Raw genomic sequence first — 21,940 nt, 5'->3', positions numbered from 1 at the left:
CAGTCAAATGTTCGAAACGGACTTTGGCGCTCGGAAACACACTACCACCTTTGTCCACAGGGACCGCCACTATCAACACAAAATACAAGTTCCTGTTAGTAGCTTTAAAGAGACAATGATTATTTTAAAAAATCACATTTTTATTTAATGATCTGTGTGCTCTTGGAGTGGTAAGTAGTCTAGCATCATACTGTCTGAGAGTTATAGCGTCCGCACTGTTTCAAACATGATTATATCTATTGTGTAGACATCCTCCGAGTCATTCTCTCATTATTGAACTATGTATACAACACACTGAATGCAAACAGAAGGACAGACACATCCTACCACATCTAAATGATACAACACATTAGGAAAATGAGTTGCTTTCTCGCTATTTGTGCTTCTCTTCAACACCATTACATTCATGGGTTTATGTAAAAAAATAAAATAAACAGCTACAGTACAACTTATATCACGTTTGTATAAAATATATTACATCCTACGTAGCAAATTATTACAAAGTGTTAATTAATAATACTAACATGCAAATCAAAAAGTGCTTTTACAGTATCATTACAAAATCTGTATATATATATATTTACAGGCAACGAATAGAGCGGTAGTGGTTGCGGTTGTCTCATCTCACAGGTAGCCTAAGTATCACATGCGAAGCTAAGGTCAGTCACACGGACAAAAGGAAAGGCTCCAGCCCAGCAAGCAAGTATAGTTTTCAGCACCCTCCCTCGTCCTTTCTCCCAGTTGACACGGTTTGTCTTTTGAGCCACATACAGTATCTCACAAGCTCTACTCTCCCTCCCTCTCTCACACACTCTGTCCATATGAGGTATGTGGTTTGACTTCACAGGAAATGGTCTCACATTCTTCAAATTTCTCGTCTATCCAAGGTGAACTACAGGCAGCAGGTGGATGTTGGAACACAGAGGGCTTGGTGGAAGTGAGGCTTAGCAGACAGTGTGGTGCGGCGACAAGGGGCTGTCCAGGGTCTCAGTCGGAGACAGATCTGAACTCGAGCTTTTAAACATGGACGAGATGTGGAAGGCCTGGGAAACACACAAACGCACACGACAAACCTTAAGGTTTTAACAGACGTTGACATGTGGACATGCACAAACTCAAGCAGGCGAGGATATACTGACCACCCAGTAAGCAGTGAGGGCTCCCTGTATGTAGCCCGTGAGCACGTCGGACGGGTGGTGCCTGTAGTCTGAGATGCGGGTCAGACCTGTGTAGACCGCCAGCAGAACCAAGAAAAACTGCAGAGCCGGCCTCAGCAGCCGCGCCCCGCGCCATGTCAACCGCGCCTGAAGGTAAAACTACATGGCAAAAATGAACATGATGTTATTTAGTGCACAGAACGATAAGGGTTATTGTAAATAATGACCAAGATTCTGCAGTTAACGTTATCCATGAGTGGGGTTTTTAGCATTTATGGAAACTCTGTCCTAAGTACAATTTAATATAGATCCCCACAAAGAATCCTGAAATTAGAAGGGTATCTGAATGTCATACTATATTACTAAATAGGTATATATTTGAAACACTCATATTAGAGGTTGGCCCGTGTTCCTAATTATCCCCATTGTAAGTATACATATGGAAATATTTCAGCTAGATTAGTTTTATACCTGTTTTCTACTGTCGACTCCCATTTTAGATTGCTGTTGACATCATGGTTCTGTGTACTCCTTGTTGGTTTGGCTTCTTACGTTATGTCTGTTTGTATTCTGAGACTTGTGTTGGTTCTGGTCACTTTTTGTTTGTTTTAGGGGGCGTTTCAGATTTTTTCTGAAGATGTTTTCTGTGTGGAGTGTTTTGTCCTTCTGTTTTTGTACTTGTGTGTGTTTTTTTTTAATCATATTTTGAGTTTCCTGTGCTTGCTCTGTGTTGTATGTGTTCCTTTAGCGCTGCCCAGCATGTCTTCCCTTGTACACCTGTTTAGTGTCTAGCCTCGTCAACTTTGTGATGCCAGTCCTCGCTGTCTGGTTACCAGTGTTTCCCTCCTTATTCCTGTTCCCTGCCCACTCCAGCTGTGCCTTGTCTTGTGATAAGCTCCTTTTGTATTTATACCTGTCTGCTCTTTGAGTTTTTTGACAGTTTGTTTGACGCCACTTCCAGCGTTAAAGCCATATTGGTACTCCTTGTGTTCTGCCTGTCTTAGTTTCAAAGTGTTTCTACTTTTGTTTTGACCTTGTTGGAAAATACATAGTTTATTGTTAAGTATGCGTGTCCTGCACTTGGGTCCACCTGCCTGCTTCAAACGTGTCAGTCGACGCATTTTGTCCCAATGTTAACTCAACATGTTTACCGTGTTTGGATTATATTTATCATTTCAGACTTATGCCATACTCACCACTCTGTGCTCTATGAATGTGTTAATTTGTAAATACAGGATGGATGGATGGACACAGTAATTTGTGATAACTTGATTGAATACAATACAAGGACTAATAACTTGATTTTAGGTTCGGGCCCGTCTCCAAGACAGAGCCCCAAGACAGAGTATGGTAGTAATGTTGGTGATGACTTGGGGCCTGATCACACAGAGCAAGTTTAAGCAGCCTGGGGCGAGAGTAAGTAAGTGTTTTGCACACTGCTTTTGCATTGCTGAGCGTCTCACATTTTTGCAGGAGCGCCCTTAACGCCTCGAGTTGAAGCAGTTTCTTTTTGTCATTGCGGTGACTTTTGCTGGATACCCGGAGCTATGGAGGCCTGGAGGCAAATTAGTGCAACACTTGAGATTTCGGTAAGTTGCCTTTCATAATTTAAACTGGAATATTAATTACCAGGTAGCGTACAGTTCATGGTCTGCGTTAAGAAAATGTTAGCACTCATTCGGTGGTTGCCTAGCAACAATTTTTTAAATGGAGCAACTGCACAAAAACACTGTCTGACAAGACCAGCCCTTATGATTTGGGTTTAGTAGTTTTGTTTTAGTCACACACTTGCCACACAGTGAACTTGAGGCCTGTTGGCCCCTGAGGGTCTAAGTTGGTGATCCAGCCCTGGCATTAAATCTCTCTTTATGAGATAAATACTGTCAAACACAAATGTATTGCAGTTGGTCCAAATACTGAACAGAATTCAATGCATTTGATGGAGCTTCCAAGATCTAAAGTTATGGTGATCATGGTCTTGCTGGTGCATTGGATAGGCCTTGTTTTTTTCATCTTCCCTTTTTACCCTTTTTAACAAGCAAGCCAAGACTGCCCACACACACACACACACGCACACACATCCAACATGGCACACACATTAATATTCTGTATGCGCACATATACATCAGGCACTTGCTCAGGGACACACATAGGCTGCCATAAACACATATAAATGAAGGAGCCTGCACACACACACTCACACAATAGAGGAGAGCAGTGAGGCAGTGAGGCGAGGTCACACTCCTCCCACAGCAGAACAAAGCTGTCTCTGTTTGTCCCATTTCTCCTTTTAGTTCCTCTCTTTCTCCCTCTCCTCTTTCATTCCCTCGCTTTCTGCTGCTAACTGGACGGATGACGGCTCCCTGTTTCATTCATTCTCTCTGCATTTTATAGAGAGATGGTAATTGGAAATTGGAGAGACAGTAAATTTTGTTTGCCAGTGTGTGGGAGAAAATGTGTGATAGATAGATAGATAATACTCACTGCTAAATAGAGCATTGTGTACATCGCAAAGGAAGCGTGACCGGAGAAGAAGGACTTCCTAAAAAAAATGGAGAAGTATTTAGAATAACACAGAACAGAAGCATAATACAAAAAACTTTGAACATTAACACACACACACACACACCTGGCCTCCTCCTCCAACCGGTGGTCGGGCCGGCGGCAGGTCACTGTTGCGACGTACGTTCCAGGTGTGCAGTTCAGCGATGCATAGGTGACATCGCACACGGACAGGAAGTGCGGTCGCAGCCGCCCGACACTCAGCTTGGCCATGTTGGTCAGTGATTGGCCGACACAGCAGCCAAACAGGAAGCAGCCCAGCTCCTTGTACAGGCAGGACACATACAGGTTCCTCACAAAGGCCTTGGAGCTGACGCCTCTGAAACGAACTCGGTAACACTCCCCGAGGGCGATCTGGAGGTGGACACGGAGTCAGAACTGTCATGTTACATTCTTGTCATCATCCTCACATCATGTAAAATGAATAACGGACGGACTGGCACGACAGGGGGGGGGGATCATTATGATGAGTACTCACAGTGAGGCCGGTGATGATGATGCCACCCGTGATGAGTAATTCATCCGGTATGGCCTCTTGATGCCGATAGGGATAGGTGATGCTGGGGTCCCCACACATGAAGCCCCTCCTGTATGGACTCATTGCCTTCAGCTCACATGCAAAGAAAGGGATGGAAGCTGCACAGGAGGAGACGGAAGAGAAGAGAGATTATTTGATAGCCCAACGATCCCCAGTGGGAGTACAGACATTCCTCTTTGTGATGGGAAAGTGGAGATGATGCGTGGGAGGAGCAAAAGAGGAGCAAAGCTATGAAAAAAATGCAATTTAAAAAGAACCTTAAACATGCATGCTTGTCTTTCCAGCTCTTAGTCATGTGGAATTATGTGTTATCGATACATGCGTTTCATTTGAAATTGATTCTACAGGTTTCTGGTTCTGTACACCAAATCAAAACATTAAGTTAACTGAATTGGCTTTAAAACTAATGCCAAGCTCCTCAACCACAGCTGTACTTTGTATCTAATGCGAACTAGGAAATGGTAGCATGCCAACACACTAAACTGAGATGTGACAATAGATAATTACCTGCTAACATTAGCATGTTAACGCTGTCATTATCAGCAATGTTAGCTTTTAGCTCAAAGCAGTATGTCAAAGTATAGCTCCACATAGATGATAACAACCTCTTAAATTCGCAATGTTGACTCTAACACAAGCAACAATTCAAGGACTTTGCAGAAATAAAATATAACCTAAAGCCACCAAAAGCAAGTTTGTTTTATGCCAACTTTCAGAATGTGACAGTTTTTTATACTTTTTGTATCAGTACGCCAAAAGCATTGATGTAGGATACCAAGCACCGGTTCACATATGGCGCTCTAGAAAGAAGGAGGTAACAGAGATTCATGGCTATGATAAAACTGGGAATATGAGATGAGGAGACTGGGGAGAGATCCAAGAACAATAGTTTTACAGGAAAATAAGGGTGGGAACCATGACTCTTTTTTTTCTGAAAACAATGCTTTGAATTGTGTGTGTGTGTGTGTGTGTGTGTGTGTGTGTGTGTGTGTGTGTGTGTGTGTATGTGTGTGTGTGTGTGTGTGTGTGTGTGTGTGTGTGTGTGTGTGTGTGTGCGTGTGCGTGTGTGTGTGTGTATTTCTGTTGATGAGAAGAGAAAGGGGGGTTGTTTGTGACAGTTCTCTTCCCTACAAAACAAAGAGCAAATGCCACAACAGACCAGAGCCAGAACCAGCCTCACACTGTCTCCGTTTGTCTCTTGAGTGTTTCCCCCCTCTATCTCTTTCTCTGTCTCTGTCTCTGTCTTGCATGCCTGCACACATACAGTAGAGAAAGAGAGAGACAGACAGAGAAAGAGAGAGTCTCCCTCCCTTCTTAACTTGTCAAATCTGTTGTTAATCCAGACCTCTCCGTCCAGCTTTTTCCAATTAGCCAACATTATATAACCTACTCTAATCATATGGACCATGAGAGGGAGCAACCATTACACACACACACACACACACAGTGGATCGTGCATGTATTTATTTATACCAAATACAATTCCCCCTGGCCCGGCTCTACCCTGAGAACTGGAGGTTGTCATGGAAACTGTAGAATTCCCTGGGCAATGCACAAAGCAGCTGGCACGGAGCGCTCGAGAGCGCGCACGAGTGGAAAAAAGAGAGCCAGCGATACATCTAGATGGAGACGGAACTTGAAAACACTTTCTTTCCTTCGTACTTTCTATACGTATAAACTTGGTGTTAATTTGCTGCTCATACTGTGAAGGCCCTCATGCCTGATCGTCATGCCTGAATGTAGTCACTGACTGTCTTTGTTGGCTAAACAGAAAGGGACGGAAACTAAGCGGAACAGAACTCAGCATGGTGGAAGTTCACCTTCACCAGAGATACTCTACGTAGGAATGAATTCCATTTCTAAGGGAGTTCAACTGTAGTTTCAAAGTTAAAAATGATACTTTATGAACAAATATGCAGCCAATGATTACTTTAATTGTTAATGGTTAATAAACATGTAAGCAAATGGTGGGAAACGCCCATGATGATCAGATCAGATGCTTGTTTTGTCTGACACAACACAACACAAGACTAAAGACATTCACGTTTAGTATCATGAGACAACAGAGAAGCAAATCCTCGCAATTGAGAAGCTGGAGCCGGAGAATACTCTGCAGTGAACATAAAAGGTCCACCGATTAATTAAATCCACTAATTGATTATTCAGCTATTTGTTTCAGTTTAAAAAAAATCATAAATGGGTAAAAAGACTTTAAATCAGTGCTAGGCTGTTGACTTGCTATACTTTTATATATGTGAGTGGAAAAAATAACAGAAACACCTCGCTGCAATCCAATGCAAACAACAACCTCCACACCACAGGCATTAATGACCACAGACTTGTATCAGCACCTCACACCAAAGGATTATTAGCTTTTGTTACAATTGTTTAGTTGGGATGAATTGTACAGGTGCTTTGGTGATATCGACTTCACTTCTGGTCCACTTCAACAAAGTAGGTTACTAGTGAAATAATGATATTTACCCAGGCAGAGGCAGAGGAGGTCTAAGCCGACCAGAAGTTTTCTTTTGGATAAAGCCGGACCAGTTATGTCTATGAGTTTATTCCCTGTGCCGTTCTCCATCCCCATCCCTGCTGCGGTCAGGCTGCTCTTGTTGTCCGTCAGTTTGAGCTGGAGGTCCGCGCTGGAGACGACCACACCGGCGCACTGCACCCCAAATGTATCCAACATGACGATTGGCTGCGGGTGGAAGCTCGGAGTAAAGAACTTGTTGGCATCAGAAACTTGGGAGCGCCCTTGAACTGCTCATGTGCAGAGCTGCGGAGAGACTGGAAGTAAAAGTGGGTCCACAGGTTGACACAGTATTTATGGTGCTCCCCACGCCTCGTGCCGCGTGGATGTCAAAGTAAAGTTTATTTTTTACGCATTTTGAATTTCATCACAGTGTGACTCGTCACAGTGTGACTCGTTGCAGGGCACCCGTCACCTTGAAGATATGCACCACGGTGGAGCGGAAACCTCCAGGCTGGTTGTGCAACAGGCAGAGTCACTATCTCTCCATCTCTAACTTTCCCTCCCGCTCTCTCTCCCCGTATCGTTCTCTTCCTCTCTCTTTGTGTCCATTAGGTAATTAAAGGGTGTGACTATAATTTCCACTAATTTAGAGGAAGAGAATCAAATGCATCAGTCGCAGTGACGATAGCTGGCCCATATATGCAGCAACCTTTGGTTACATTTACAAAATCCCGAGTTGACCTTGGAACAACTAAAGTAAAACTAAACTATTTAATCGTTACTCAAGGATTAGACAGTGGGTAATCCTATTTCTGTAGCCCACTGTTTTTATTAAGTTTCCTCATGTCTGTAAATCTTAGGGACCATTTTCATTTCCTTCCTTGATAGCTTTAAGCGTCATGGCACATATCCAACTATGTATTGTCGCTTCCTTCAACTTAAAGGTAGAACTTCAAAAAGATTACTTCCACTTGGAGTCTGAGTGAGGTTAAACCTTTTAATAGGACGACCTTTATAAAGGATTTACTTTGTAACCAATATTAATATTTGATAAATCCGTTTAGTAATGCTTTATAGATCCGTTACAAGCCAATGTTCAGCCAGTGTTAATCATTTATATTTGGTAATCACACAGTTAGAAAAAAATGTGGGTAATCCATTGATAAATGCAAAAAAGCAGAGGACATGAAACAGAGCAGTCCTGTTCTGTTTTACTGTGTATGTATGGTGTTGCCATCTACTGACCTAGCTGAAGTATAGCTAAAATGAACTTTGGGTGAGGGTCAACATGTTGTCAGCAATGGATAATGTCCTATGGGAGGAAGATAATTAAGAATCAATATACCCAAACTCACTTAGTATTATGACCCTGTCCCATATGGTTTTCTTTGGGAGGGGAGTAATTGATTGATTGTAACAGATCAAAATAATTTTTTTTTTTTTTTTTTAGGCCTACAGGTTTCCATTAACCACGTGAGAAATGAGACACAATAGTATTCTCACAGTAAAAACGAAAATGTCATCACATAACTGTGCAATTTCCTTTATTTACCCGAGCAGTGATGGAAAAAACAAAAACCTGAATGTTTTATAATTTAACTCTCTGCTGTAGGTGGCAGCAAAAGCAATGCCAGGGGAGGTTTGATTTGACTCCTTTGCTGATGGTAAGCAATTTTTGTTTTGTCTCTGTAAGGAAAATAGAAAGAGAGAAAGAGACACAGAGAGACACAGAGAGAGAGAGAGAGACAGAGACAGAGAGCGAGAGAGAGAGAGAGAGAGAGAAACAGAGACAGAGAGTGGGAGCCTGAGAGAGTACTTGTACTTTTCTTATTGTGAAGTGAAAACACTGACAGTGACTTCCCTGTGAAAAAGTCCAGCGAATCACGATGGTGGTTTTTATTTTTGTCTAAAAGGCCCATACGTAATCCTGACTTCAGAATATCCAACTATGGATATGAAAACTGTGTGTTCATGTGTGTGTATGTGTGTCTGTTTATTGATTTATAATTCTAGAAATTGGTTTGCCTTAGGTTATGAGTTTATGGCCTAGTTTCAAGTCTTCTTCAATACAGCATGATGTTCATTTTGCAAATAATGGTCCCATTAGAGTGAAATAGACGATAAAGCAGGGTATGCTATTGGGCGCGGCTACCTTGTGATTGACAGGTTGCTATCAGCCATATATTCCGTGTCTACGTCGCTCCTCCGCACTCTTAACATGGTCACTTTCCTTCACTGGTTGCAAAAAACCAAGATGGCGACGACCCAAATCCTGGACTCCAGGCAAAACATCGGCCTCCTGAACAAAAGTCCCGCTTTATTTGACCCAGCTACCTCCTCTGCTGCCCGACCTGTGTGATCATCTTGCTCTTCAAACTACGTCAGTGAGTGGGTGCACTCCATGCACACATTAAATGTGTGTTGTTGTCAGACGTAGAGGAGCACTGACCCAGCTTGTTACATTGACAGCTTGTGAGTCGGAGTGGATTGGATCACTTCCTCTTATGACAGGTGGAAAAGCAGAGAGGCCTTCCACGACTGGATTTCTTTTACCAACACGTTGATGCTTGCATCAGCAGATTTATATCCCCACCAGGTGCGTAAAACATGCCCACAAAACACACGGATCACCCCAGCACTATATTTAGCAACATAACATGTCATGACAATTATGCTGCTGGTTTCGGGCAAGATTTAGCTTTGTTAAGCAAATCTGGAAACATTTGAGGAATTTATCTGTGTTCGTGGTTGTGCCTGGTAGTGTGCTTACGTTTGAACCACGTGTGGTTAGTTTCGTTAGGGAACAGAAGACATGGGTTTTTGTCCCGCTGGAGCATCTGACCTTCTGCACACATTATGTCATACTTGTAATGCTAAATGCTACATTTCTCATTTTGTCTGTTTCAGGCTGACTTCCACATATTTGCCTGTCACTCCCCCGCAGAAATATACCCCACAAATTTTCCCACTGTCTTTTCTCACTTGTCATTCCTCATGGTGTTGTAATTACTGAAGCAGTTGTTATGCAATGTGCACATCATGAGGTTATAGATTAAGATGTATTATTTAGATTTTATGGGGAAACTAAGCGTGGTGGAGGAAGTCAAATGAATGTATGTTGCATTATAACAAACAATGTCTCAGTGGGCTTTACAGACCTGCAACATCAAAGCTTCCAGACCCGATCCAAGCTTTCTAAGAAGATGACAGAAAACTCATCAAAAAAAAAACAGCAAGGGAGGGGAAAGCATGAACCGTACCGCAGAAGAGGACATTTAAAGAGCGATTCTCCCCTTCCCAACTGTAGAAAGTTAGATAACATGAACAGAAAGTTCAAACAGAGCATGAACATGGAATATATAGCTTGGAGGATGTTTAGTTTGATGGAGAGTATCAGGGCAGAGAGCCTGGTAGAGTTGGATCAGGCTAATGTAAAATACTACTTCTAATTCAGCTGCAGTACCTCCAAGTACTGAATTACAGTACATGAGTAAATCTACTCAGTTACTTTCCATCTCTTTCCATTGATTGAAAGAATAAATACTATAACTAACTTTTTAGCAGATTCCGATATACATTCCGATATATTATAATATAGCAAGAACAAAAAGAATATATTCAGGGAATATATTACACAAGAAAGAAAATACTGTATATATAAATAAAAACAATTGACAGCACTGACACATTATTGTTATTTCACATTATTGTAGCAGGGATTTGTTTACATTAAAGTCAGTGTGGATGGATGGCTGTGATTGATTGCAGTAATTACTTGAAACGAATTGAGCAAAAAACGCAATGGCGGAGACTTTAGGAGTAATATGAAAAATGTATACAGACAAAATTATATAATATTTCATATTGACCGTTTAAGAAAAACAATATTTTCAAACATGTTATATCCCATCGTCCAAAAATATTAGTACACATGAACGACTCCCTCCCAAATCTAAAAACTAGAGTGTTGAAATTAAAATGTGTGATGTCATCAGGCATCAAGTGTGTAGCTGCTCCATCGACTATGCATAGTGAAAGATGTATTGGATGACACAGAGAACCCAGGGGGATGTTCTGAGCGTATGGATACGTTTTCTGTTGCACAACTGAGAACATTATAGTAGAATAAAAATCATTTTTGTATAAAAAAAGAAAAGAAAACATCCATTCTGTGGGTCAAAACAATCATTGTCCCATTCATTGCATGTGGAGCAGCTCCACACTTTATACTTCACAACATCACAAGTTTGAGACTTTGTACTCAGGAAGAAAACAACACCGTCACAGTAAAGTGCAATGAATTCAAGTCGGGCAAGATTGACCTAACAGCAGTTTGCCGACATAAACACGCCTTGATCACAACAACATGGTGGCACACACAATACCTTTTCAAAAATATTTAACTTTATGTAGTCTTTTATATAACATTGTTGTTACGAAACCTGCGTTAACATTGTTGTAGCTGCTATTTCAATTTCCATTCAGTTTATTTGTGCTTCTTTGAGAGCATGCGGTGTTAGCCTACTCCTCCCGTCTCTTCTAACGGATCCTTGAGATGTCTTTGATACATTTTATACGACTATACTCTCTTTGCTAATGGCGCTGGTTCATGACGTAGGTCCTCTGTAGATGCTTGTGAAGCTCAGAGACTTGCCACACAAAGATCAGTTTGCTGCAGGAGTCCATTATTTCCCGAGCAGATGCACAGGGACGCATTTAGGTTGGAAGTCGGGAATACCGACTTGGAAGTATCTACTTCCGACTTGCAATGGATTGCAGCACTATTTCTCTGGTTTCCGGCTTTGAGAGAGAGGAGCTCATGTTCACAGATATCGATTAAACTCTCCGAGGCCATGGAAATAACATATTGGAATTCTAAATGTAGGTGGTGTTCCCCTTTTAAAACAGACAATAACATGTTATTTACTTGCACGGGACTTTTGGAATTTCAAGAGCCCTTGATTATACCACAGACGTGAATAATGCAATCTCAGCGCGTTGCTTAAGGATTTCCCGCTTTACAGCAGCGTTGCACCACTGGTTCCTGAAAACTACAATACATAAATACAATTACTGACGTCTCCTTTTGTTTCTCAACCTCAAGTGACAATGCACTTTTCTTCACATTTGAATTCAGTCCACATGTACAGACTGTGCTCAAATGTACAATATAATATAGCATTCATGTGCTGCTTTTTTGAATTTCGATCGAAAACCAATAGACTTTTTTCATTTATAATTTATTTGCATATAGTCTAATGATTAGTGTCAGCTTTGCCATGTTTATTTTTCTCAGCAGCACAGTCAACTCATAGTCTAAACATATATCTGTACATATATCTGTCTCTCTTAAATGAACCGTGCACTATGCTCTTTCGTATCAACCACAAACATTCCCCTGTCATTTCTCTCTGTGCAAACTGTGTGGATCTGATCAGCTGATCGTTGTTTTGATCAGCACGGAGTATTTGAGTGTGATTACCATAAATCCCAGCGTAAACTCTCCTGTATAGGCGGTCGGGGCTGAATGGATCAGCGCCTGATGACATGAATCCCTCACCAGTAAATACATTGGTTGCACTGTGACACACTGGTGACCAGTTAGTGACATACTGCATCTTACAGTTAAATTAGCAAAGTATATGTTTGTGTTTTAGCTCTGCTCACCTGGAAGATTACGTACAGGCTCGTGACGTATAAATGAATCTTACCAATAGTCTCTCTCGTCTGCACTGACGCAAACACTGACAACTAAGACAAAGACTTAGTGACTTGTGCTTTGAGCTAAATGCTAATGTCATCTCAACATGCTCACAATGACAAACATACTAAATAGCAGTAAACTTAACACTTTTCTTCTACCATACTGTTTTTAGTTATGCCACATACAAAAACTATATTATTGGAAAGCTTAGTTTCTGGTTGATGCTAGCTTTGTGTTCGCTGGCTGGATTTTTGTTGGTAGCTGAGACCAAAGCTTGTTGGCATCCCCTGGGACGGTTGGGACAGTTACCTGGGCGTGGCTGGGACACATTCTTCAGAACTCGCTCAGATTAACTGATACTAAATATTTGACTAGTACATCTTATTATTGCATCATATGAGGGTTGCATTTCACACCTGTCAATACAAAGGAGGCCCAACCAACCCCGCTCTCCTTTACCTCAGGAGATGTTTGTTTTTTCTGGGCACAATTTCGTATAGACAGACAGCTATAGAAAACAATGAACTATTTCTCATAGAGGCTGATTTAAACTGAAGAGACACACATCTTGGGCTACTTTTAAGCTATCAGTTGGAAGTCTTTTGTCATTTTTACTGATCATCATTTGCCACTATTTCCTTCTTGAAAAAAGGTGTTAATCTGCTGCTAGAATAGGTTCCACTCTTTTGTGAAGGCTTTCCACATGATTTTAGAACCAGTCTACAGGGATTTGTAGTGATATGATGACGGCTGATAGAACCTGGCGTTACAATGTACATGGGCAGTATACGTTTAAGGGCTTCACCTAGACTCTTGCCATGAACCTTGAAGCATATTGCCTGTACATCATTGTATAATAGCGTTAAGATTGTCCTTGATTGGAACTAAGGGACCGTCATGGAAAACAGAACAACCCCTGAACAAAAGTATGTGGACAAGTGTGTTTACATGTAACGCAGCCATATAACTTATACTTTAAAATGTCTCAGGGCAACTTTCAGGACTTGCAGTAATAATTGCAGTAATATACCTACATACAGTGCTGCTCCCATAACTGGAACTACTGCTTTTTGGTTTACAGTCGGCTTACTCCGGAAATTGCACCACAAGAAAATTCACAGGAGCAGTTTCCAGAAATTGCTGCTAATTAATTAAAATGACAGGTGTAAAATATTGTTCAATGTGTTAGTGTAATGTTGTTGTGTGTATGTTAATGAACAAAATATTTCTAAGATTGCTGTCTGATTGTCTTTTTTTATTTTTTGGGATAGGCTACATGCCGCTCTCTCTCGCTCTCGCTCTCTCTTGCTCAGACACGCACCTACACACGCACACACGTAATACAGTGGGGGATTCCCGTCTGTTTTTGCTCAACCGCATAATTCGCAATCTGATTTGTTTATCAGCTGGCACATGATTGCGCCTGAATAATGCCTGGTATACAAACCTTGGTGAGTGACGATGAGAGCTTTCTTTGGCCTGATGATGAAATACATCTCTTGGCAAATGCCCCCACGCTATACCATTACATCTCACACACACGCGCACGCGCACACAGCCGTTTTTGTTGTACATTAAGTTGTCAAAAAGAGAGGCTGCTTTTCCAATAATGCAGCCAAGTGCATATAAGGTTTTCATTATCTCCATTGTGCTACTTTTGCCAGCCGTATGAGGTTTATAGTGGAGTGAGAACTGTGTCGGAATGTGGCCTAGTGATGCTGGAAGATGCGCGTTTTCTCTCCCTTTCGTTTTCCACCGAGCGCGCTGCCTGGGGCGCACTTGTGCAATCTGAGAGAGAGTCGTGGAAAGTCTGCGCGCCTCGTTTTCTCACCTTACGTGAAGCGAAGGAGGGGGCGTGTGTGAGACTTCGACAGGGAAATCCATGACTTCCGCGTTTTTCCTCCGTGCTTGAATCTCTGTGCTAAGTGCAGTGGTCTATAAAAAGCCATCATGGTGCTCACAGACGTGACATTCACATTTAGACGCGGACTGGGCTGTGTGACAACAAGAGGACTATCTTTGAAGAAGTAAACTTGGATCACCTGGAGTTGCACAACTTCCAACTGAAGGCTTTTATTCGCTGTATGAAAAATCTGGACGGCTTTGGACAGTCTCACTGAAGCTCAGGCATCGTACTGCCGATTGATTGGACACCAAGATAAAGAAATGGACGTAGAGTCTCACCAGAAGAGCGGCCGCCGCCGTGGAAGCTGCCTGGACGTCTTTCTCGTCGTGTCAATCATTTTTCTGTTTGTGGCGGTGACAGCCGCGGCCGCCGGAGGAGTTATGGTTGTGATGGAGCTGCGGTCCAAACTGGAGTCCCAGCGTCCGTCTTTTGTGTTGGAGACGTCAAAGCTGTCAGGAGACACAACTGACCCCACAAACAAGGTAAAGAAATGACTCATATTATTCACATTTTGAACAATTACCTGTTTATTCCCTCCTTTATAAAGTCTGACCCATGTCCTCGGCACATTTTTAATCCACTTCATATATTCTATTTTCTTCAACAGATGCAGAACTTTGTCTATCTGGAATCAATCGAAAGTAAGTCTACTTTTATTTACTAAAAGCACCCATGTCACATAATTGTTAGGGGACAGATTCTCAGAATTATGAAAAATAAATAATTAGAGTAAGCAGATGATAATAATGTAGAATAGTTTCCCTCTCCATAGACAGAGTGACATTTCCAAACATTAAGATGTAAAAATACCCCATTTGCATCACTAAAATTACATTAATGAGATTGCATAAGGTGTTGAGCTGTGCCAAATCATTTCAGACTTAAGGCAAGACAACACTGGAAAGGAATACAACTATCAAGCATGTTCTTGAACTTTGTAAACATCATCTAAATGAGATGTGTTTGTCTCCTCCTGCAGGCGAGTTGAAGACCTCCACCATGCGATGGGCTCCGGCCAAATTCCCTGCTGTGAGTTCTGTGGGAAGCAACTTCGTGTTTGACACAGAGCATCATTCGCTGAAGGCCGAACGGGCGGGGAGCTACTTCATGTACGTTAGTCTGAACCTCACATGCACCTACACGTGCAATGCGGGCGTCCTCAGCGTGCGCGTGGGCGATAAGCTCACCTGCGAGGTGCATCTTCCGGAAGTGGCAAATTCAACACCTGTGAGCAGAAAGTGCTGGACAGTGAGCCAGCTGGAGGGGCAGAAACTGGTCACTCAGATGACTGTACCGAAGGAGGGACTGGAGAACTGGAAACTAGAGCCGATTGGCTCCGGATTCGGGATGTTCCTTGTGGACTAATGTGCACACATGCAGTGCAGCTGCTGTCATGAAGATGCAGATGTGCCCGTTGACCTTCGGGGTCGTGACTTAAGAACAACACCAGTTTGTGTTTTCCTAAAGTCCGAGTAGGTGAAAAAGGACAGGCGCCGATGCCTTATTCGAAGCTATGACCACATTTCTTGCGAATTCAGACGATGAAGCTTGACAGGACTTTTTCAGGGGGAATCTGAAGAGAAATTGCATTTATGATAATGCAAACAGCATGTGGAAAAGACTAGACACTCACCTTATTCTGTATAAATGTGCATACAGTATGTTACTCTGTATATGATATATTTATTTGATAATATGGAACTATTTATGTACATATTTATATATATATATTTATGGACATTTACTTTGATGTGTATCACTACATTAATGTTGATGTGCAATACACTGCACATTTGAATCAGCCTACATTGAGTGAAATGTGATTTATAGCTCTTTTTTCTCATTTTATAAATGGCTTAGGGCATAAAGTAGAGGCTTACAAAAATGTGTGAGTATGATTCTGCTCCAAAACCCCAACAAGCTCCTCGGGGGCCTCATTTATTTATTGTGTAATAAAGTCATTTAAACACTTCTGGCAAATGATGAGTATCAATGATCAGTAACGCTCTGCACTTAAAAAACTTTTACAGAAACAAAGTCCCGTAAAAATGATCCTTCTGCAATTGTGACTAAGATATCTGTAATATGTGGACACATGAATTGATAAAAAAAAAAGTTTTGTTTTTCAAAGATATGTAAGTCCTATGGACAAACTACACATTGTTAAATGTATTTTATCGTAATCCATATTAAACATGAATATGGTGAATGCTGAGTTCGTTTTGGTGTGATCAGTAGAAAATGACGAGTGTGAAAGTGATTGTGAAAAAGTTTGAAGTGGAATATATGAAAAGTGTATATGTAAGGGAAAGTTCCCTGCTGTTACGCAGCGCATACCGGGAACTGCATAGACATCACTTCCTGTTTATTTACCAAACAGTGTGGGTTAGGAAAAAAACTATTGTGTGAGCCAGCAAACACACATGATGACACCTCTGGTGTGATATAAACCCGAGTGAAAACCAAATTTACGAGGTACAAGATTCGGTCTTCGTGTTTTCAGAGCATACGCGAAGCAGAAGGCAGGCTCAAATATCTAAGAAGAAAGGCTGAATGCAATTTGAAGAATTATAGCTAGTTTAATGAGATCATTACTGTGCCTGTGTGTGTACAGAGTGATTTTTAAAATGTCTGCTCATTCTCCATTTCTTTTTTTTTATGGCAACTCACTGATCAAAAATATTGATTCCCAAACTAAAACTAATCAACTAAGTACAATTCATTGATTATGCTCAAAGCTACACATCAATGGCTCAAGTTCTAGTTGCCATTACTTAAAGTGTCTATAATCAATATCCTTATATTAACATTGCCATGTATGTATTAAATGACAATGTGAAGGGGTTGTTTGTAGGGATGAACCTGCAGAGAATCATCACTCAAATCTGCCGCTCCTTGTTAAGCTACTGTCCTGGTTCACTCTAACCCAGTATACACTGCCTGCTCAGCACCAAACAGCAAACCGACAGTGACTAGCTGATAAACATAGTAAACATAAATAAAGTTATTACTGTGGGGCATTTAGCAGCTAAAAAGACATATTTTTACTTCATGTGATGGTAGAAACCAAAACAGAGATAAAAGAGAGGGAATATTTTTACTTACATTCATCATATGGACATGACATCAAAATAAATGATAATGTTGCTCTATACAACATCTGGATATGTAAATAAGCAACTATTTGCTAACAAGTTTTCCATATCAAATTAAAATTAAAATATGTCTGTTTTATTCACATCTTGTTCCCACGTGGCCGAAAACAAGTTATTGCAGCTTTAAAGGTTCCCTGTGGAATTCCACCCCTCTGGTAGTGTTATGGAGCCATTTTATATATATATATATATATATATATATATATATATATATATATATATATATATATATATATATATATATATATATATAAATATATGTATGTATGTATAAGTGGATCCCTGTTTTGTTTGCATCGTGCATAAACATGCACACAGGTGACGAGATTCAAAATCAACAATGGTTTCCTACTATTCAACTAATCTACAAGTGGTGGTTATGCACCAAGAAACACAGCAACGCACTGAAGACACCAAGCATGTAAACATGGATGTTAACAATGTACCATTGAAAATACCAGAAAATCGACTTTGCAAATGCTTTATGAGGAAGTGAATGCATTCAACCCACGTGTTTGATCTGACAGAAAGAAACCAAGTAATTCACAAGTACCTAAAAAAAATAAAAAAATAAAATGACAGCACTTGAGCAATTTCCCTTGAAATCTTCCGAAGCTGCAAAGAAAAACCAGCAACAAGACGGGGTGTTTTTATATGCAAAGCTTTCACGCTCAAGCTGCAAGAGTATCATCTTGTTGTGTTTTTGTTTCAGACAGATATAACAGATGTTTATCCTCGTCTCAGAGCAGGAAATGACCCAAATATCTCAGCGGCTTCTGAGGTCAGTCTCTCCACTCACATTCATTTGGTTACCTTTTCTGTCTACCTGTCTATATGGTTTCCTGTGTCTTCATGCTATTCTCATGGGCCTGGTACGCTTTGCTTTCTGCGTTTCCTTTTCCACCCAAATTCCCTGACAGAATTCCCTCGTTGGTTGCCAAACTCTCCTTTACTTAATTTCTCTGTACCTCCATATGTCCTTTTTTTTAAACATTTGACACCATGCTGCAGTGTATGCAAAACGTTCCCCTGTAGTGTGAGAAGAGCTGAGTCAGCCACACCAACCTCAGCAACTCTTCACCTCTATCCTCTCCTCAGTGCATCCTTACTCAACCACATCCTGCTCTTCTCACACACATACAGATACAGTGAGAGAGGCGTTGGTGTATGTTATGCAGTTATGTGGTTAGTCTCATTGTGCTGAAGCTATCTAAACTGCTTCTGTTTGTTTTGCACTGTTTATCACATGGGCAGCAAAGAAATCTGTTCCGTATCGACAACAGAATATCTCTTGATACCTGTTCAAGCTATGACCTTATCAGGAGCTCAAGCCACCTCACACTTGTTTGATAAGAAACCGTATTTTATTCACACAAAATATGCAACATTGTAGGATTATACAATCTGAATATCAGATACTTTTTTTTGACATCATGCTTTTTCATAAAGGACTCAAATCCATTAACTGAGCACGGTATAATTTAGAATATATATATTGTATATATTAGATATACAAAATGTACCACAACAAATGGTGTGAATTACATAACACACAGAGAGGTATAGAATCTGATCACAATGTGGGAGGGAGGCGTTCATCATATCATAAAGGCTCCCATGAAATTGTCAATAGGTCCTGGGCGAATCTTGGTTTTATTTTCCAATGTGACAAAAATTTTATCTTCACTCCGCAGGTGGAAGATCCCAGCCAGAAAACTGTTCCACAGATCCTCCCCGCCTGAACCCTTTGCACTGGAGCGTCTCGGGGTCTGGCAGCGGAAACTGGAGGAAAAATGCTGGAGATGTCAGAAAGCAAACTCACCACAACATAATGAAGACAGCATTGATTTCAGCTTGCCGTTAAATACACTGATGACCAAGTTGCATACTGGCTGCACCCGAGTAAGCAGTTGTAAGCACATGCGCTCCGACAGTGAAAGGAAGTAAGGAGCGGTGAAACTGACTAACCTTTTTGATCTCATAAGTTCTATAGGATCGCCGTAGGCACTGGTGTCTTTCATGACCTTGTGCTGGATAACCGAACACTCCTCTACTGCATTTAATGTCAATTTGGAGTAGAGGTAGTAGTAGCCCTCCTTCTCCACCAACAACCGGCCCTGGCCGTCGTAGACCATGCTGTGAGTGACGGCATCGTCACCTAACCACAGCACCACGTTGTTCTCCCCAATAGGATAGCTGGAGCCTGGGATTAAGATGAGATAGAAGAGAGAAAAGAGTTGTTGTGAACAAAGAGAATTAGGGGGAATGGTTCGGATGAATCATTGGGGTCATATTCAGTATTCTGGTTTGAGCGGTGAGAGGGCTCTAACCTATCAGTTGAGCAAAGGGCCTCTGTTGGACCTGATCCAGATGTGGTGGCACTGTGGGAATCTCATTGGACTCTGTTCAAGAAAGCAGGGTAAGACCAATCAATCAATCGATGTAAAATCTTCACATGAATTCACGTGACAGGTTTAGCAAGTTCTGAAAAAATGGACTTTTGGCTGATTAATTCTGACTTCACATGTTTGTGGCTCATCATAATCAATCATGAAAACAGACAGTAACTCAATACCTTTAGGTCCCACTTGTCTCATTATGGCGCCACCCTGAAACGGAAAAAAAGGTGTTTAATCGGAAAACGCCAACGCACATCTATTTGGCAGAGCAACAGTGTAACACCTGACTCATACGCCCACACTTACCTGCTGACCAGATGTTTGGGGATGGGACAGGTTCTGGCAGAGAGGATGATATTTACAGAGGGAAAATTCCTGCAGGGCGAGGAAGTGAAAAGAGAGTGTGAGACTTAAAGAATGAGTAATAAATTATGTGCGTGTTTGAAAGCAAGATGTCAAAAGTTCATCAGCACGTAAGAACAGGAAGTGTCCTGCCTCAGGGAAACCAATAGAAAAGTACACAAAAAGAATGGCATATCGTCATTTGACACAAAAAACATTGAGGCCCCTATTTTAAGAAAAACAACAGAAAATGCATTTTAAATTAGTTTTTTAATCAGTTATTTAGCGGTTTCACTTGACCACTGATTTTTGTTGTTGTTATTTAATTTGGTCATTTACAGTAATGCTGTAATAAAGGTATTTGAATGCCTCAGCCTTCATGTGATATAAATTAAATAATGTGTCTTGAATATGAGCTACTGAGAAATACAGTGGTTGGTAAAGCGATGAGAGTCATTTTTGGACATTGCACAGGTTTTTATTTTAAATAACATGCATATAGTTTACAACATAATAGAGACAAGTATGTAAGAGACATTATGAAACTGTCTTCGAAAAGTGAAGTTATACTGTGGGTTTGCCCTCGAGAGAGAAAAGAAAGGGAAGTAGAACTAGAGAAAGAGTCCATTTAACACGTTTGTCATTATAGACCTTTAACTAAAAGAGCAAATGACGACCCACCGACAAAGCGGTCAACTGTCCGCTGTAGTGTGTGTGTGTGTCTGGTTATGACGTAGGGGAAAATAGGGAAATTTTCCAAACACAGATCTTCTCCGGTCACTCACACATTCACACGCACATACACAATCACATGCAGGCATCAGCCTCACCTCCGTTTTTTTGTACAGTCTGTAGATGAAACATCCCTCGACAACAAGTCCCAACAGTGTGAGTCCCACCAGCAGCAGAAGAAACTTTTGGCTCACGCTCGGCCATCTCGAACCCTTCCCGCTGGGCACGGAGATGTAGCTTTCTTGTCTGTCCACCACGAACACCTGGGGGCATGTGCCCACACCGCCCTCTGCCATCCCACCAGATTACACTCCAACTAGGATGTTAGGGGCTAAAGGTGAAAGTGCCTGATGCGGCGAGAAAGGGGGAAAAGACAGGGTTAGGGCTAGGTAAAGCAAAGAAACTGGGAACAGAGAGGCAGAGAGACGATAAAAAAAAAATAAAAGACACAAACAGACCGAGAGGGAGACATGAGACATTAAGACATGGCCTCAAGCAACCAATGCGATGCAACCAGCCTCTGGGAAACAAGGTGATTTCTTCATACCCTTACTACTGCAAGCACACAAGAAGCACGTAACAACACCCACAATAAATCAAAAAGACATTTCCTATTCCTATACTTTCTTTTTGTTTTTTTTACAGGTAGTTCAGTAAGATATTACCTTGGATTTAAATGTGCACTAGATGTTTCTACACAGCTCAGTCAACCATTCAGCAGCACAGGGCGGTTTTCACACACACCTCTGTAAACTCCCCAGGGATATAAAATGCCAGAAACGTTCTTAAAATACATGTTAAAATTAAAATAACATTAGAAACATTCTCTTATATATCACTGTGTATCATGACTTCTCCAGATGTCTCACCTTCTGAGAAGAAGAAAATCCTCTGTTTGCTTCACCAGTACTGATCTCCCTCACCTCTTGTGTTTGCTCGAATGCTGTCAACTATCACTATTAATGCTTT

At 41.3% G+C, this 21,940-nt stretch overlaps 3 protein-coding genes across 4 annotated transcripts; 1 reads left to right on the top strand and 2 right to left on the bottom strand.

Moving 5' to 3' along the window:
- Window positions 1-396: 396 nt before the first annotated feature.
- On the bottom strand, window positions 397-6,949 carry LOC306695741 (phospholipid phosphatase 3-like; the record flags this gene model as incomplete). The annotated part of the gene is made up of 6 exons (XM_079159058.1): window positions 397-1,043; window positions 1,140-1,316; window positions 3,642-3,699; window positions 3,787-4,073; window positions 4,198-4,355; window positions 6,742-6,949. The coding sequence occupies 6 exons, from the start codon at window positions 6,947-6,949 to the stop codon at window positions 945-947; spliced, it is 987 nt and encodes a 328-aa protein (XP_079015184.1). The 3' UTR covers window positions 397-944.
- Window positions 6,950-14,382: 7,433 nt separating this feature from the next.
- Window positions 14,383-16,522, top strand: LOC306695711 (uncharacterized protein). Its single transcript, XM_079159019.1, has 3 exons — window positions 14,383-14,825; window positions 14,951-14,984; window positions 15,323-16,522. The coding sequence occupies exons 1-3, from the start codon at window positions 14,604-14,606 to the stop codon at window positions 15,706-15,708; spliced, it is 642 nt and encodes a 213-aa protein (XP_079015145.1). The 5' UTR covers window positions 14,383-14,603; the 3' UTR covers window positions 15,709-16,522.
- Window positions 16,523-18,848: 2,326 nt separating this feature from the next.
- Window positions 18,849-21,940, bottom strand: LOC306695563 (tumor necrosis factor ligand superfamily member 14-like). Of its 2 annotated transcripts, none has more exons than XM_079158826.1 (7): window positions 21,841-21,940; window positions 21,070-21,318; window positions 20,204-20,272; window positions 20,074-20,107; window positions 19,829-19,900; window positions 19,467-19,701; window positions 18,849-19,294 (listed from the first exon to the last, which is right to left on the bottom strand). In XM_079158826.1, exons 2-7 carry the CDS (start codon window positions 21,265-21,267, stop codon window positions 19,102-19,104), a joined length of 801 nt encoding a protein of 266 aa, XP_079014952.1. In that variant the 5' UTR covers window positions 21,268-21,318; window positions 21,841-21,940; the 3' UTR covers window positions 18,849-19,101. The 2 variants fall into 2 exon arrangements, with proteins under 2 accessions (XP_079014952.1, XP_079014953.1); XM_079158827.1 differs by having other exon boundaries at window positions 18,849-19,280.

Source organism: Pholis gunnellus (genome assembly GCF_910591455.1).
Source record: "Pholis gunnellus genome assembly, chromosome: 5".
Lineage (NCBI taxonomy): Eukaryota > Metazoa > Chordata > Actinopteri > Perciformes > Pholidae > Pholis > Pholis gunnellus.
This window is presented reverse-complemented; position numbering and strand designations above follow the sequence as displayed.

Coding starts and splice junctions, on each gene's coding strand:
- LOC306695711 (XM_079159019.1), top strand. CDS start 14,604: ATGGACGTAGAGTCTCACCAGAAGAGCGGCCGCCGCCGTGGAAGCTGC. Junction 14,826..14,950: donor CAACTGACCCCACAAACAAG/GTAAAGAAATGA, acceptor TTTCTTCAACAG/ATGCAGAACTTTGTCTATCT. Junction 14,985..15,322: donor CTATCTGGAATCAATCGAAA/GTAAGTCTACTT, acceptor CTCCTCCTGCAG/GCGAGTTGAAGACCTCCACC.
- LOC306695563 (XM_079158826.1), bottom strand. CDS start 21,267: ATGGCAGAGGGCGGTGTGGGCACATGCCCCCAGGTGTTCGTGGTGGAC. Junction 20,108..20,203: donor CCCAAACATCTGGTCAGCAG/GTAAGTGTGGGC, acceptor TTTCCGTTTCAG/GGTGGCGCCATAATGAGACA. Junction 19,901..20,073: donor GAGACAAGTGGGACCTAAAG/GTATTGAGTTAC, acceptor TTTCTTGAACAG/AGTCCAATGAGATTCCCACA.